Source organism: Podarcis vaucheri, assembly GCF_965113315.1.
Source record: "Podarcis vaucheri genome assembly, chromosome: 7".
NCBI lineage: Eukaryota > Metazoa > Chordata > Lepidosauria > Squamata > Lacertidae > Podarcis > Podarcis vaucheri.
In genome coordinates, this window is record NC_138765.1 from 75,576,061 (window position 1) to 75,592,387 (window position 16,327).

At 46.0% G+C, this 16,327-nt stretch overlaps 1 protein-coding gene across 2 annotated transcripts in view; it reads right to left on the bottom strand.

The window, feature by feature from the left end:
* The window catches only part of PUSL1 (pseudouridine synthase like 1), a 77,076-nt gene that overhangs the window by 34,603 nt on the left and 26,146 nt on the right, over positions 1-16,327 (bottom strand). For both annotated transcript variants that reach the window (XR_014221507.1, XM_082230511.1), the window contains exons 4-5: positions 12,190-12,339; positions 10,895-11,068 (exon numbers count right to left, since the gene is read on the bottom strand). Coding sequence is in view for 1 of the 2 variants with exons in the window: in XM_082230511.1 (XP_082086637.1) it covers positions 10,895-11,068; positions 12,190-12,339 (324 nt within the window). In the remaining variant the exon portion in view is untranslated. The remainder of the gene's footprint in view (positions 1-10,894; positions 11,069-12,189; positions 12,340-16,327) is intronic.

A 16,327-nucleotide genomic window follows, 5' to 3' on the forward strand; every position in this document is an offset into this window, starting at 1 on the left:
GACTTCCGGTTCGGCGCCAGCGCTAATGGCTGCTCCCTCTCCGAGCTCCGGAGAGAGGACGGCTCTGCGAGTTCGGGTCTGACCCGCTACGGCAAGCGGGGGACCCCTAAAATCACAGGAACGGAGCCTGTGAACAAGGAGATTCGGTGGGCACCTGAAGCGCCCCCCTTTACCGCAGAAAGAGCCTTTTTAAAGGCTCCGGAACGACAACGGGGAGCGCGGTGCTGAGAATCGCTACCCAGCCCGCAGGGTGAAGCCGCGTCGCCATTAGTGGAGAGCGCCGATTCCCTTCCTGAACAATTTGGACAAAAAAGACCCGTGAGTAAGATTGAACCTCTATTCGTGCCAAAACTATCTGAAATTAGGCTGAAAACGGGAAAGGCGAAAATTAAGGAAGTCTGCCTTCCCCCGACTGCATGACAATTAAAGCAACGAAAGTTACTGAGCTGCATCCGTATGGGATATTGTTTTTAACTGCTTGAATCCGACATTTGGACTTTGACTATCCCCTCTAGCTTGCAGGGCAGAGGGGAGGAATAAGTGACTTTATAAGCTGCATGACCAACTTAAAGGAAAGGGAACTCTCTGCAGCCTTCAACCTGGCACAAACTGCTATTAGAACAAAGGAACACTGAACTGACTTTAGACTCTTGTGAAAGTAACAAAGTGGAAGTCTCATTGCTTATTTGATACAAAGTTTTGGGACTTTGTGGACACAATATATCAGGGAAGGCTGGGACTTTATTTAATGAGAAAGTGTTGCAATATACATATAGAAGCCTCCCGATAAATTTGCTTTTCAAATACTCCTTGCCTTTGTTTGCGGACATTTTGATTTGCTCCCTCTAGAGGGTAAATTAAAAGTTGCTACGCTTCGGGACAGTGGAATTTTCCTTTAGGAGAAGGCTCTCGTGGGAAACGACCTTGGGATATGAGTGGCCCAGCAGATGAGATAAGCACGAGAGCCAAGACAAGGCAATATCAACAACAGCTACAGCAACACAAGAAAAGAGGCTCGATCTCAGGCATAACTCCTACAGTGACAACAGGACAAGAAAAAGGTACAGCAGTCTCCATGGATGCAGTGTCGCAAGCCCTTCTTAAGATAAACCAGTCTCTGGAGAATCTAACAAAGCAGACGGCAGAAAATACCAAGAAATTGACAGAGAATTCACAGAAATTGACAGATTTAACAACAAGACTTGACCTGAATACAGAATCTATAAATAGGCTTACGCAAGAAAATTCTGCCACACGACAAATTGCGGAGGAAGCCAGAACTATTGCTGGAGAGACCCAGGAAAAATTAGAACCGATTGCCAGGAAGGTCTATGACCACGACACAACTCTGGCATTGTGGGAACTACAAAGAAAAGAAAGGAATTTGAAATTACGATCAATTCCAGAGGACGAAGGAGACAATCTTACGGACTTTTTAACGAAAGAGTTTGCTGATTTCTGGGAAGACCTAGAGGAAGACGAATTTAAAATCACAACAGCATTTAGACTGGGCAGAAGACAGAACAGAAAGGCGCCGAGAGACTGTCTGATTACCTTGAGATCGAAGGAGGAAAGAGACAAAATTCTAAGACTGCACTTTGAAAAGGCCTTACAAATTGGGAACTCTCCGATACAGATCTTTAAAGATATTCCTAAACATATTTTGGACTTGAGAGCTTCTTATAAGGATTTGGTCTACCTGTTGAAGAAGAACACCATTCTTTTCAGGTGGGAATTTCCACAGGGACTGTCTTTTGACTATAGAGGGAAGAAGGTGAAAATAAAGACGATACAGGATAAAGACAGGTTCCTGCAAAGAAATCAGGAAGACCTACAGAAAGGAACTGTAGACCCAATTGCTGAGCAAAGGAGTGTAATTGACATCCTGAACCTTTCGTTTGGACAGAACCTTCCACCACCAACAGAGGAGGAACAACAACTGGGAGCTGTTGGAGGAATACCAGAAAAATAACAAGATGGCCCTGCAATTCCTTAGTTGGAATTGTAATGGGATGAACAGCCCTTTGAAGAGACGACAAATATTCCATATTTTGAACAGAGAACAACTGGACTTGATTTGCTTACAGGAAACCCATATAACCAGAGCACACAGGAGACTGCTTATGAATAAAAAATTGGGACAAGAATTTATTTCGTCGGACAAAGTTAAAAAAAGAGGAGTTGTGATTTATGTAAAAGAGAAGTGGGCTCCAAAAATGATGTTTAAAGATGAACAAGGAAGATATTTAGCGGTGGAGATTCAGGTACAAGGAGAAAAATTTTTGATAATTGGGATCTATGCGCCAAATGAAGGTAAAGCAGAATTTTTCAAAAAACTTCATGAAACTTTGACGGATTATTTGGAATACAATATGATAATTATGGGAGATATGAATGGTGTAGTTTCTACAAACATGGACAAGACACAAAGACTGACTCTTACTAAAGAAGGGAGACTCCCGAAGACTTTTTTCGAAATGACTGAAAATATGGACTTAATAGACATTTGGAGAACAAGGAACCCTCTTGAAAGAGAGGGAACCTTTTTCTCCCATGCAAAGATGACCTGGACCAGAATCGACCAAATCTGGGTTACTAGTGGAATGGCTCCGAAGATTAAGAAGGTAGAAATCTGCCCAAAAACCTGTTCCGACCATAACGCCGTGAAGATGGAAATGAAATCTACAACAACTGGTCAGTTTAGATGGAGAATGAATGACACCCTATTTCGAGATAGAGAGATCCACATGAAGGCCCAAAAAACTCTAAAGGACTATTTTGAAATCAATCTAAAGGGCGATGTGGAAAAAAGAGTGATCTGGGACGCAAGTAAAGCTGTGATGCGAGGATTTTTGATTCAACAAAACTCAATAAAGAAGAGAAAACAGAATGAGAAAAAGGAAAAAATTTTGGAAAAGATAAAAGAAGGAGAGAAAAAATTAAGATCAAAACCAAAGTCCCAGGAGATTTTGAGGGAGATTAAGTTGTATCAAACACAATATATGGAATTGATGAACCAAGAGATAGAATGGAAAATAAAGCAAATGAAACAAAAGACATTTGAGTCGGCAGACAAATGTGGTAAACTTCTGGCATGGCAACTTAAGAAAAGACAGAAATTAAATACAGTCACAAGTCTAGAAGTGGATGGAAAAAATATATCTAAACCCAACGAGATAAGAAATTGCTTTGTGAGTTATTTTAAAAAACTCTATTCCCAAGGATTACAAAATGAAGAGGACATAGATAAATTCCTTAATAAATATGGATTACAAAAAATCTCTCATCATAGCAAGGTGGAGCTAAACCAGAGAATAACAGAACAAGAGATAGAGGGTGCCATTCAGGATATGCAATTGGGCAAATCTCCAGGGCCAGATGGACTGACTTCCAGATACTACAAATCTTTAAAGGAATGGCTAATACAACCGTTGAAGGAAGTTTGTAACGAGATCTTAGAGGGAAAAAAGGCACCCGAATCGTGGAAAGAAGCATATATCTCACTCATACCAAAGACAGAGACTGAAAAGACTCAACTGAAGAACTACCGCCCAATTTCGTTATTGAATGTGGATTACAAAATTTTTGCAGACATTTTAGCAAAAAGATTTAAAAGAGTATTGATGGAGAAGATTCACAGAGACCAAGCAGGCTTTCTCCCAAAAAGACACCTCTCAGACAATGTTAGGAACATAATAGACATTTTGGAAAAGTTAGAGGTGAATATAAATACTAAAGCAGTTTTGATATTTGTGGATGCGGAGAAAGCCTTTGACAATATTTCGTGGAGTTTTATGAAAAAGAATCTTCATGGGATGGGGGTAGGACAAGGATTTGAGAATGGTATGGGTGCAATATATTCTGAACAAAAAGCTAAGCTAATTGTAAACAATGTAATAACTGAGGAACTTAAGATAGAAAAAGGAACACGACAGGGGTGCCCAATTTCCCCATTGCTTTTTATTTCGGTCCTGGAGGTGTTGCTGAACATGATTAGAGATGACCAGCAAGTTAAAGGTGTACAGGTCGGAACTAAACACTATAAGTTAAGAGCGTTCGCAGATGACCTTGTATTGACTTTGCAGGAGCCAAACACTAGTACAAAAAGAGTGTTGGAAATAATCCAACAATTTGGGCAGGTAGCCGGATTTAAATTGAATAAACAAAAAACTAAAGTCTTAGGGAAAAACCTAACAGATATGGAAAAGAATAAGTTTCAAGAAGAGACAGGTCTGACGGTGGTTAAGAAGGTGAAATATCTAGGGGTTAATTTAACATCTAAAAATTTGAATCTGTATAAGGATAATTATGAAAAATGCTGGTCAGAAATTAAAAAAGATCTAGAAATATGGTCAAATTTGAGATTGTCAATGTTAGGCCGAATTGCAGTGATTAAGATGAATGTATTGCCTAGAATGTTATTTTTATTTCAAACTTTGCAGATTATTGACAAGATGGACTGTTTCAAGAGGTGGCAGAAAGATATTGCGAAATTTGTCTGGCAGGGCAAAAAGCCCAGAATAAAATATAAAATATTAACAGATGCAAAAGAAAGAGGGGGATTTGCCCTGCCGGACTTAAAATTGTACTATGAAGCAGCAGCATTCTGCTGGCTGAAAGAGTGGATGCTCCTCGAGAATACAGATATCTTGGACTTAGAAGGTTTCAATAATGCATTTGGCTGGCATGCATATCTATGCTATGACAAAATCAAAGTGCATAGTGCCTTTAAAAATCATATTGTAAGGAAAGCGTTGTTCAATGTTTGGATGAGATATAAAGATCTGTTGGAAAACAAAACCCCTAGATGGTTGTCACCCTTAGAGGCTAAGGCCCACAAGAAAGTTAATATGGAGGACGGATGGCCAAAGTATTGTGAGATCTTAGAACAGGATGGAGAGAAACTGAAATTAAAGAGCCATGAAAAACTAAAACCCAAAGTACAAGATTGGCTCCACTATTATCAAATAATGGAGGTTTTCAAACAAGACAGGAAAATTGGCTTCCAGGTGGAAAAATCAAAACTTGAGACAGAATTGTTAGAACCCAATACTAAGAACTTGTCAAGAATGTATAACTTGCTGTTGAAATGGAATACACAAGACGAAACAGTTAAATCAGTTATGATTAAGTGGGCACAGGATATTGGTCATAATATTATGTCTGCTGACTGGGAAAGGTTGTGGAACACTGGTATTAAATTTACGGCATGTAGTGCTTTAAAGGAAAATGTTATGAAAATGGTCTATAGGTGGTACATGACCCCAGTTAAGCTAGCAAAAATTTACCATTTGCCTGATAACAAATGTTGGAAATGTAAGGAAACTGAAGGTACTTTTTATCATCTTTGGTGGACATGCCCGAAGATTAAGGCTTTCTGGGAGATGATATATAATGAAATGAAAAAGGTATTTAAATATACCTTCCTTAAGAAACCAGAGGCCTTTCTCTTGGGCATTGTCGGCCAATTGGTGCCAAAAAAGGATAGAACTTTTTTCATGTATGCAACAACAGCAGCAAGAATACTGATCGCAAAGTATTGGAAGACACAAGATTTACCCACCTTGGAAGAATGGCAGATGAAAGTGATTGACTATATGACATTGGCGGAAATGACGAGCAGAATTCGTGACCAGGGAAAGGAGACTGCGGAAGAAGACTGGAAGAAATTTAAGATTTATCTTAAGAACTATTATAAACTTGATGAAGCTTAGAATGTCGAGATTTTACAGAGAGAAAGGGTTGCAGTAATATAAGATCAGATTAAGAAAGGACTATGATGAATTAGGATGGGAAAGAACATTTATAAGTTGTTATAAAATTTGGACATGAGGATGCAGAAAGGGGAGGTATGGGGAAGTCCGAGGAAAGAAATCTATGAAAGGATATTTTGAAATTATATTTGTTTGTTTGTCTGTTTTTTTTTATGTTTGTTTGTTATAAAAACTTTTGTAAAACTAATAAAAATTTTATAAAAAAAAAAAAAAGAACATCAGAAAATCCCTGTAGGATTGGGCCAAAGGATCTGGTCTTCACAGCAACAAACAAGATGTTCATCAGGGAAGCCTGAAAGCAGGACCTGAGTGCAAACAACAGCACTGTCCAATTTGTGATTACCAGAGACTGGCATTCAGGAGCATTTCTGCTTCCAGCTGTGGAGGCAGAGCATAGCCATCGTGGCTAATAGCCACAATTTGTCCCATCCTCCATGAATTTGTCCCATCCACTGCCTGCTGCGGGAGTGAGTTCCACAGTTCCACTATGCGTGAAGAAATCCTTTTTTATCTCTCCTGAATCTTCCAGCCATCAGCTTCACTGGGTGCCCATGAGTTCCGAGTGCTTTGAGAGAGGGAGAAAAAAAGTTTCCCCATCCACTTTTTCCACGCCATGAATATTTTAAACACTTGTACTACTAATTGCCCCTTATTCCCCCTTTCCCTAAAGTAAAAAGTCCCAAATTATGCAACCTTTCCTCATCGGAGCAAGTTGCTCCACCCCCTCGATCATTTGCTTTCATTCATTTCATGAAAATGACACACCACTTAAGATTGTAAGAAACCAACATCCTCAAAGCACTTTACAAGAAAAAGAGGAAACCAAAAGATTGGTTCTTCTCTTAATCCTGAAACTTTTCCAGCCCTACAATATCCTTATTTTGAGGTGAGGCAAACCACACGCTCCTTTAAAATATCCTTTCCTTTCTGCCCTGAATCAGCTGAAAGTTAGAAGTTGGTAGTTAAGTGCTGTTTGCTGATAACAATTATTTTATTATTTAACAAAATCTATACATAGCTTGATGGCTGAAAACAATCCCAAAACCTCAAAGCGATGTACAACCCCCCCAACAATAAAATAAAGAAAAAAATTACAATAGTTTAAAACATTCCAAATGTTAAAATACTTTGAATGGGTTAAAATCCACATCAACTTTCTAAGCATCTGGGTAGGTTTGTCCAAACTAGAATTTTAGCAGGCACCAAAAAGAGTGCAATGAAGGTGACTGCCTGATCTCATGAGGCGGGCAGTTCCAAAGTGTAAGTGATGCCACATGAAACGGTCACAGAGCCCTTACAAATGTGGAACGGGTGTTACGTGTCACCTGCAGTAATGCCAATGGATAATGGAAACAATGACCGTGGATGGCGTCTCTCCCTTCATGGAGGGTCTTCCACCACCTGTGTGCGAAGCCCTCGCTCTGAAATTCCTGGGTTGCACAAGAGAGCCTGTAAACACCCACCCGCAATTCCATGACTATTATTCAATCCGTTTTCGGATCACATGGAGACTTTGCTCTGAGACAGCTGGTCTTTCTCCCACAACCTGGCAGGGCCCAGCGGGCCCAGGAAAGAGAAACAATAGGAATCGTGTTGGTTTTCTCTTTTTGAAAATGCAAGATTCCTCACTCTCCTCCTGTGCCCCCTCCTCCCCACCCGCCTCCAGCATCCTGTTCAAACGGTTGGCACCCTTAACGCTCAATTTTCTTTGTTTATTCTGAACAAGAATTAATCTGCCTTTATTGGACGTTATGGGATAAGCTGGGGGGGGTGTGGAGAGAAAGACAATCTGTTACGAAGGGTTGTCCTACGCAAAGCAGACCCACTGAAATTAATGGGCACGATTTACTTAGGTTAAAGGTAAAGGGACCCCTGACCATTAGGTCCAGTCGTGACTGACTCTGGGGTTGCGGTGCTCATCTCACTTTATCGGCCGAGGGAGCCAGCATACAGCTTCTGGGTCATGTGGCCAGCATGACTAAACCACTTCTGGTGAACCAGAGCAGTGCACGGAAACGCCGTTTACCTTCCCGCCAGAGCGGTACCTATTTATCTACTTGCACTTTGTGCTTTCAAACTGCTAGGTTGGCAGGAGCAGGGACCGAGCAACGGGAGCTCACCCTGTCGCGGGGATTCGAACCGCCGACCTTCTGATCGGCAAGTCCTAGTCTCTGTGGTTTAACCCACAGCACCACCCACGTCCCTCACTTAGGTTAGTGGGTTCTCAATCTCTTTTCCTCTGGGCCACACTTTCAAATAAAAATATAAAATTGCTCGCACCACACCAGTTTTGCTCTGGGACATGTTAAAGGGTACAGTGGCACCATTCGCATAACAAAAACTACCGCAGAGATATCAACGTTTTCAAAAGCAGGGGTTCCATGGGGTTCTAATTGTAGAGACAAACTCCTAGTCCTGGGACGTGGTGAAGAAATGTGAGCAGCGTTTTGTTCAATCTCTGAATCTAAGAGGCAGGTTTCAGCAGGGGCTGCTGGCAGGCAGGGTGGCACTTCAGCACCACAGACAGCTCCCTGCCCCTCAATTCCCCACTCCTCTTCCCAGGCTCTCTGCCTTGACAGCTGCTTCCTCTGGCTCCTTCTTTGCCAAATAAAACAGACACGTCCACACAACTCCTTGAAAGACCTCCGCTTCTGAAAGCAGGGCAGACAATGCGGGATAACCTTGGGAACGCACTTATCCTTCGACACAGCAAGAAAAAAGGCTCCTGCATTATAGTAATCCAAGTTTGTTTTCCTTATTTCCCCCCCCCTCTCCTTTCTCTTTCCAACAATGTGCTTCCAAGTAGAATTACTCCGTGTCCTTCCAGTTTCAAATAATCCTCCTATTCTCTCCCCCCCCCCGCTTTCTCGCTTCCCCTTCAAACAATGGAGTGCGGCTTCCGAACCCGGCGTCTTAAGGGCATCTGTTGGAAACAGGCCTTTTCTCTCGAGCAGGGGAGTTGCTAAGCAACTCTGGAGAGGGGATTGGCAACGTCCCATCAAGAGGAGCATCGAGGCCATGATCCTGAGCTTCGGCACTGTGTTGCGCCGTAATGGGCTGTCTGTGGCCACCTGTTTCTGTCCATGTACACTGTCGAGGGACAGGAGCTGGGGAGCAAAGATGACTGAAAGGGAGTTCCAAGGCTTCGAAGAAGGGTCATGGCTCAGTGGTTAGAGCATCTATCTATCTATCTGTTGGACTCTCAGGTCAAGGGCTGCAATCAGCTGCACGTAACTCGGCAGTAGAGCAGCTGCCTTCATGCAGAAGGCCCTGAGTTCAATCCACAGCATCTCCAGGTAGGTCTCCAACCCGAAACCCTGGAGATCCACTGCCAGTTAGTATTTGCAGCCCTGCATCAGTAGACAATGGAGAAGTGGGCTATTGATGGCTATGGAACCGCCTCTCCCAGTATGCCCCACAGAGGACCTTAAGGTCCATAAAAATAACACCCTAGAGGTCCCGAGCCCTAAGGAAGTTAGATTAGCCTCAACCAGAGCCAGGGCCTTTTCAACACTGGCTCCGGCCTGGTGGAACGCTCTGTCTCATGAGACCAAGGCCCTGCAGGATCTGATTTCTTTCCGCAGGGCCTGTAACACAGAGTTGTTCCACCTGGCCTTTGGCTTGGAATCAACTTGATCCCCTCCCCCGCTTTCCTCTTTCCTCTTTCCTTTCTCCTTCTGTGATGGAACTCCTATTTGGGGACTTCTCTGGCTTTTTTTCTGGCCCACGTAGGACCAGTCTGGATAGTTGGTGAAGACTTGACGTTTTCATCCCCCAAAAAAGTTTTTGATTTGAGTTTCCACTGAAATGAGGCTGCATTTTAATGTTGTAGTTTAATCTTGTTTTTAAGTTGTATTTTAATCAATTGTTTTTATACTTGGTGTTAGCCAGCCTGAGCCCAGTCTTGGCTGGGGAGGGTGGGGTATAAATTATTATTATTATTATTAATATTATTATGTCATAAGAGAATGTCATAGCTCACTGATGGATTGACTTCCTTCCATGAAGAGGGTCCCGGGTTCAGGACTGGGGTGTCCCCTGCCTGAAACCTTGAGGAGCCGCTGCCAGTCAGTGTTGACAATACCAAGACAGATGGATCAAGGGGTCTGACTCTGTATAAGCCTTGCTGGGTTCCTGTGGGAGGCGTGAGAGAGGCTTCTAAAATGGAGAACAGAGAGAGCTATGCATTGGAATTGACAGGCCTACGTTTAAAATTGACGGACACAACTAACTTGGGTTGGTTGATTTCAGTGGGTTTATCCTCGAGTATCCTTTTAGTTCAGTGGTTCTCAACCTGCGGGTCCCCAGATGTTGCTAGACTACAACTCCCATCATCCCTGAGCTCTGGCCTTGCTAGCTAGGGGTGATGGGAGTTGTAGTTCAACAACATCTGCGGACCCACAGGTTGAGAAAGGCTGTTTTACTTGGAAACAACCCAGAGCAGCACATCTGCAACCCTGCCATGGCAAGGACACTATTGAACTGGGTGGATTGAGGGTCTAACTTGAGGCAAGGGGCCTTTCTTTGATCCTATGTCCTGCATTCCTCCTGCAAAAGTGATTAGCAAACAACGGGAATAAATTGTTCAAAAACAGCAAACAAGCAAGCAAACGATATAGAATTAATGGGTCATATCCAACTAATGCTGCACACACCCCAAACATTTAAAGCATGTGCACACCTAAGAATCCTGGGAACTGTAGTTTGTTAAGGGTGCTGAAAACTGGCACTTGGAATAGTAAACTACAGTTCTCAGGAACTTTTTTAGGGGGCTGTTAATGAGATGGGCCTTAAATGTATAGTGCGCACACAATCTAAGACCTACTCAGAGAAGACCCATTGAAATGAATGGACCTTAGTCTTACAATCATCAAAGTGGAAGGGACCCTGAGGATCATCTAGTCCAACCCCCTGCAATGCAGGGATATGTATCTGTCCCATACAGGAATTGAAACTGCCACCTTGGGGTTATCAGCACCATGCTCTAACCAACTGCCATATCCATTAATTTCAATGGACCTACTCTGAATAGGGCTAGCACGGAATGCAACCCATTACTTTATTTTTAATGGGTCCACTGAACCGGGCCTCCCACCATAAAACACCCCCAGTGATGTTACCTGTCTTTGCTGTGCTCCGAGAGAAAGCCAGGAACAGGCCTGACCTCCACCCGCGAAAGGCTCTTAACTGGGTCTCGCTTGGGGAGTTCTGCAGAGGCTGAGCGAAAGGTGCTGAAGTCATGGGTGCCCAGTAGGAAGGACGCTGCCTCCTGCATGGCCAGCGGGTTCAGATGGCTGAAGGGAGACAGGGAAAAGACTCGGAGAACAGCGGAAGGACATCGGGAGCTGCTTCACAGAAGGCAAGATCATCTAGACCACGGTTTCCCAAATGTGAGCCTCCAGCTGTTTTGGGACTACAACTCCCATCATCCCTAGCTAGCAGGACCAGTGGTCAGGGATGATGGGAAGTGTAGTCGAGAAACAGCTGGAAACTCAAGTTTGGCAAACCCTGATCTAGGCCAGCCCTATGCCAGCCTGGGGGTCCTCTGGTTGTGTTGGACCACAACTCCCATCACTCAGCTGGGGCTGATGGGAGTTGTGGTCCTACACATTGAGAGGGCCCCAGGTCGAAGAACATCTCAAATTTGTTGTTGGACTACAACTCCCATCATCCCTGACCACCGGTCCTGCTAGCTGGGGATGCTGGGAGTCCAACAACAGCTGGGGACCCAAGTTTGAGAAGCAATGGCTTAGTGTTTGCGCATCTGCCTTGCAAGCAGAATGCTCCAGGTTCAATCGCTGGCATCTGCAGGCAGGGCTGGGAGAGTCTTCTGCCAGAAATCCTAAAAAGCAGCTGCCAGCCAGTGTAGACAGCACTGAGCTAAATGGGCCAGTGGTCTGGTTGTGTATAAGGCAGCTTCCTCTGTTCCTCTAATGATTCTGCAGTATATAAATCAGCCTTAAATAAATAACTCAATAAATAGTAGGCAGCCAGTGCCATTTATGTACCCAACTCCTTGACCTACAGAGACGCGGGTGGTGCTGTGGGTTAAACCACAGAGCCTAGGGCTTGCCGATCGGAAGGTCGACAGTTCGAATCCCTGCAACGGGGTGAGCTCCCGTTGTTCGGTCCCTGCTCCTGCCAACCTAGCAGTTCAAAAGCACGTCAAAGTGCAAGTAGATAAATAGGTACCACTCTGGCGGAAAGGTAAATGGCGTTTCTTTGCGCTGCTCTGGTTCGCCAGAAGCGGCTTCGTCATGCTGGCCACATGACCTGGAAGCTGTACGCCGGCTCCCTCGGCCAGTAAAGCGAGATGAGCGCCGCAACCCCAGAGTCGGCCACGACTGGACCTAATGGTCAGGGGTCCCTTTACCCTTTATCCTGACCTACATATCCCTCAGTGTCACAAACTCACCCTCGATACGTTGCCCAGCAGCGGTTCCGCTCAAAGACAGGCAGCTCCAAATGATGAGAGCACCCGGTCGCCACCCGGTAGACGTACGTCCTCGACCGGGCCGAGAAGCGGGCGTGGAAGGTGCTGGGGACATGACGAGCACCCAGGATGCTGTTGAGAGAAAGGAGGGCCGTTTTCCAAAATGTAGATAGGGAAGTGGGTGCAATTTAAATAGCAAAGGTCTGGTTCCCAGGATCAGTTTGCATAAGCAGATGTCACGGCCTTATGTTCTAGAAGGTTTTGACCTTTAAAGCCCTATGCAGCCTAGGACCCATGTACCTACGGGACCGCCTCTCCTGGTATGCCCCGCGGAGGACCTTAAGGTCCACAAATGACAACATTTTGGAGGTCCAGGTCGCAAGGTGGTTCGATTGGTCTCAACTAGGGCCAGGGCCTTTTCAGTACTGGCCCCGACTTGGTGGAACACTCTGTCACAAGAGACTAGGGCCCTGCAGGACTTGACATCTTTCCGCAGGGCCTGCAGGACAGAGCTGTTCCGCCTGGCCTTTGGTTTGGACTCAGTCTGAACCTTATGTTTCCCTTCCCTGATGGTTTTGATCTATGGGCTACTTTTAAAATGAGGCTGCATTTTAAATTGCATTTTAACCTGTATTTTAAATTGGTTTTTTTCCCCCCTATTATGTTTTTACTGCAATTTTACTGGTGCCCTCTGGCCAGGGAGGGCAGGGTATAAATAAATTTTATTATTATTATTAATTATTATTATTATTATTATTATTATTATTATTATTGGGTCTGCAAACTTCTTGCCATAAGGCTGCAACTGAGCCTTGTTAACTGCCTCAGATTTGTCCAGCCCACGAAGAGCACCAGGCCCTGTGATTGGTTAGAAGTCTGGGAAGGCCCATTGCTCAGGGGTAGAGCATCTGCCTTGCATGTAGAAGGCCTCAGGTCCAATCCTCAGCATCTCCAGGTAGAGCTAGAGGCACCCCCAGTCTGAAACCCTGGAGAGCTACTGCCAGTCAGAGCAGACAATACTAAGCTAGCTGGGCCAAGCATCCTAACAGGTTAGCTTCCTATGTTTGTGGGGGGGAGCTGCTCAGTGATAGAGTACCTGCCCAGCCTGCCTGCCTGCCGAAGGTCCCAGGTCCAACCCCCAGCTTCTCCATGTATGGGCTGGGGAAACCACTCCTACCTGAAAGGCTGGAGAGCTGCTGCCAGTCAGTGTGCGCACTGTGCTGAGCTAGGCAGGCCCATGTGCCTGACTTGGTGTAGGGCAGCTCTCCAGGCATCTAGGAAGGCACCCAGCACTTTGCAGGTGTCAACGGTCAGCTGATCCATCAGCACCTGCAAAGGCATGCCTTCACCTGTTCCTTGCCTGACACACATCTGCGTGCTGAAATTCCTTGCACAAACCCACACATAATGGAACACCAGGGCGAAATGAGTCCTGTCCTCCCCTGACATGCTAGCTCTCTAAGTGCAGGGCACCACAGGGCTCAACATGCAGCTGGCCCTGGATGTAGGGGGATGGCATCGTCAGCCACTAGCCTGGCGGCTTCCTCACGGCATCTCAGGATGCAGCCCGGCCCTAGACGGAGTCAAGTGTCGGAAGCAGCAGGGAAGGGGGGGGGCAGGAAGAATGACCTAGTTTTCTTCTCTCTCTCTCTCTCTCTCTCTCTCCATCTGCTGCAGTGAAGCGATTACCAGCCATTTGAAAACATCGCAGACAGGATGAGACGCTCCTGGGCAGCCAGGTGTGCATTTGCTCAGGGTTCATCCACAGTGTGGACCTTTGGATCCCATGCTGGGGTTAGGAATGCAGGAACAAAGGATTCCTGAGCCTTGGATTGAGAGCTGGGCCTTTGGTCCAGCTAGCTCAGAACCTAAGAAGAGCCCTAAGGGATCAGGTCAGCGACCCATCGAGTCCAGCATCCTGTTCTCACAGTAGCCGACCAGATCCCTGCGGAAAGCCCACCAGCAGGAATCGAGCACTAGATCCCTCTCCCCTCTTGCAGCTTCCAGCAACTGGTATTCAGAAACATTGCTGCCTCCAGCTGTGAAACAAAATATCCTCCAAACATCTGGAAATGAAATATTACGCATGAGTATCAGCTGGCTCCCAGAGTTCCCTTGGAAGGGGGGTTGATGGATAAGTCAGTCTGGGAACTGAAGCTCTGTGAGGGGAATGGGGACCGCCTAACAACTCTCAGCACCCTTAATGAACTACAACTCCCATCATGCTTTTGGCTGCTTAAAGTGGCATCACGGTGCTTTAAGTCCGTGGTGTGAATGTGGCCTAAGAAGGCTTCCAGCGGTTCAGGCGAAGCAGAGGGATCCAGGCAGATGTTCCAGCCTTTCCTCTCCTTGCAAATGCCAGAAAAAAGAAATTTTAAAAAAGCTTCCGCTGAGAGCAAACAGGTGGATAAGATTACTGGTCCCCCTTGGCTCAAATTGCCATGACAACAAAATGGCTCCCACAAAGGCCTCTCAGAGCACATGGATCGCAGCCACAAAACAGAACGAAGGCAGAAGAGAGCAGGGAGACGGACCATTAGGAGGAGAGGCAGCAGCGGCTGCTAAGCCCTGGCAGCCAGATTAGCTTCTGGGGAATAACAGGATCACTGGCCGTGTAAAATCCTTTTAGAGGAGATAAAGCACCAAGTTAACGCCGACCGGGGATGGAGGGGACGAGGGCCCACTGAGGACATTGAGATCATAGTCTCAGTGTTGCCGACCTGTTGCAGGATGGGCAAGGAGAAAGGCTGTAGCTCGGTGGGAGAGCATTTGCCTTGCAGGAAGAAAATTTGAGGGTCGATCCGCAGCATCTCCGGGTAGGGCTAGGAGAGGCCCCCTTTCTGAAATTCTGGAGAGCTGCCGCCAGTCAATGTTGACAATTATTATTTGTTTAGGGCATTTGTGCTGGACTCTTGAGTCAGAAAGGCTCCCCAAGCAGCTTATATACCATCAAAGCAAGACGTGCCCTACTTGCAGGCTGGGATTCTCAAAATGTGAAACGAAGCATGACATGACGTCCAAGGGGAAAGCGACAGGGTCATCTAGTCCAGCCCGCTGCAACGCAGGAATCTCAACATGTGGTCCCCCATCCAATTTTAAACCATACTGTACCCTGCTTAGCTTTGCAAATGTGCTAGCAGTTAACTAACCAGATGGCACAGTTTAGGGGCAAGGAGGTTCCAGATGGAGCTTGAGTTCTGGCGAACCTGATGGAATGAGCCTTCTGCTTTGTATTTCTTCCACTGAGGCAGCCTGGTGGAATGTTTGCTCCCCAGATGACAGTGGAACCCACACATGCAAAACTGAGCCCAGATGGGCCAAGGGTCTGGGATTTGGTACAAGGCAGCTGCCTTCTGGGTTTCTATATCTTGGGAGGAGGCCATAGCTCCTTTGCACCAGAAGGTCCTAGGTTCAGTCCCCAAAGGCACCTCCTAGGCAGGGCTGGAAAGATCCCCTGAAACCCTGGGGAACCGCTGCCAGCCAGTGTTGACAACACTGAGCTTGGAGGAACGTCTTGCGGGGTGTGTGCAGCTGGGCAGAGACTAGCTTGCTAGGCAGAGATGACCTTTGCACCCATTGCCCCACCTACTTTGGCCTCTGGCCCCGCCCACCTCGGCATGTGGCCCCTGGCAAGTTGCCCAGAGAGAATGTGGCCCTGTTATGGAGCTGGGGGGGGGGAGCATTGGGACTCCCTAGAGCCTTGTTTTGACAGCCCCGAGCTAAAAGGGATTGGGAGGATCTGCCTGACATTTATTCTCCATGACGCTTCCGAGCTGTTGTCATGGAATCCGTATTAATGTGGGCACATAGCAAGCCTCAAGCACACCTACTCCTAAGAGAGACTGCTGCTGGCCAGGGGGGAGCACACAGATGGAGATCGTCTTTTGTTTTCATTAAGATGTTACATAAATTGGCTCTCCCCCACCCACCCCAAAAAGGTGGGTACATTTCCACTGTGCCAAAGACTCAGGGTGGAGTGAGGATGACTCACCTTCTTCACCCCATGAGATCACAGTGTATAAATGGGGGGGGGGATTGGATTTTACCTTCAGGGACTGAGTTTTCACAGGTGGGCGGGGCTGCCCAGCTGCCCATCGCCTGATGATGTCGCCATAATGCT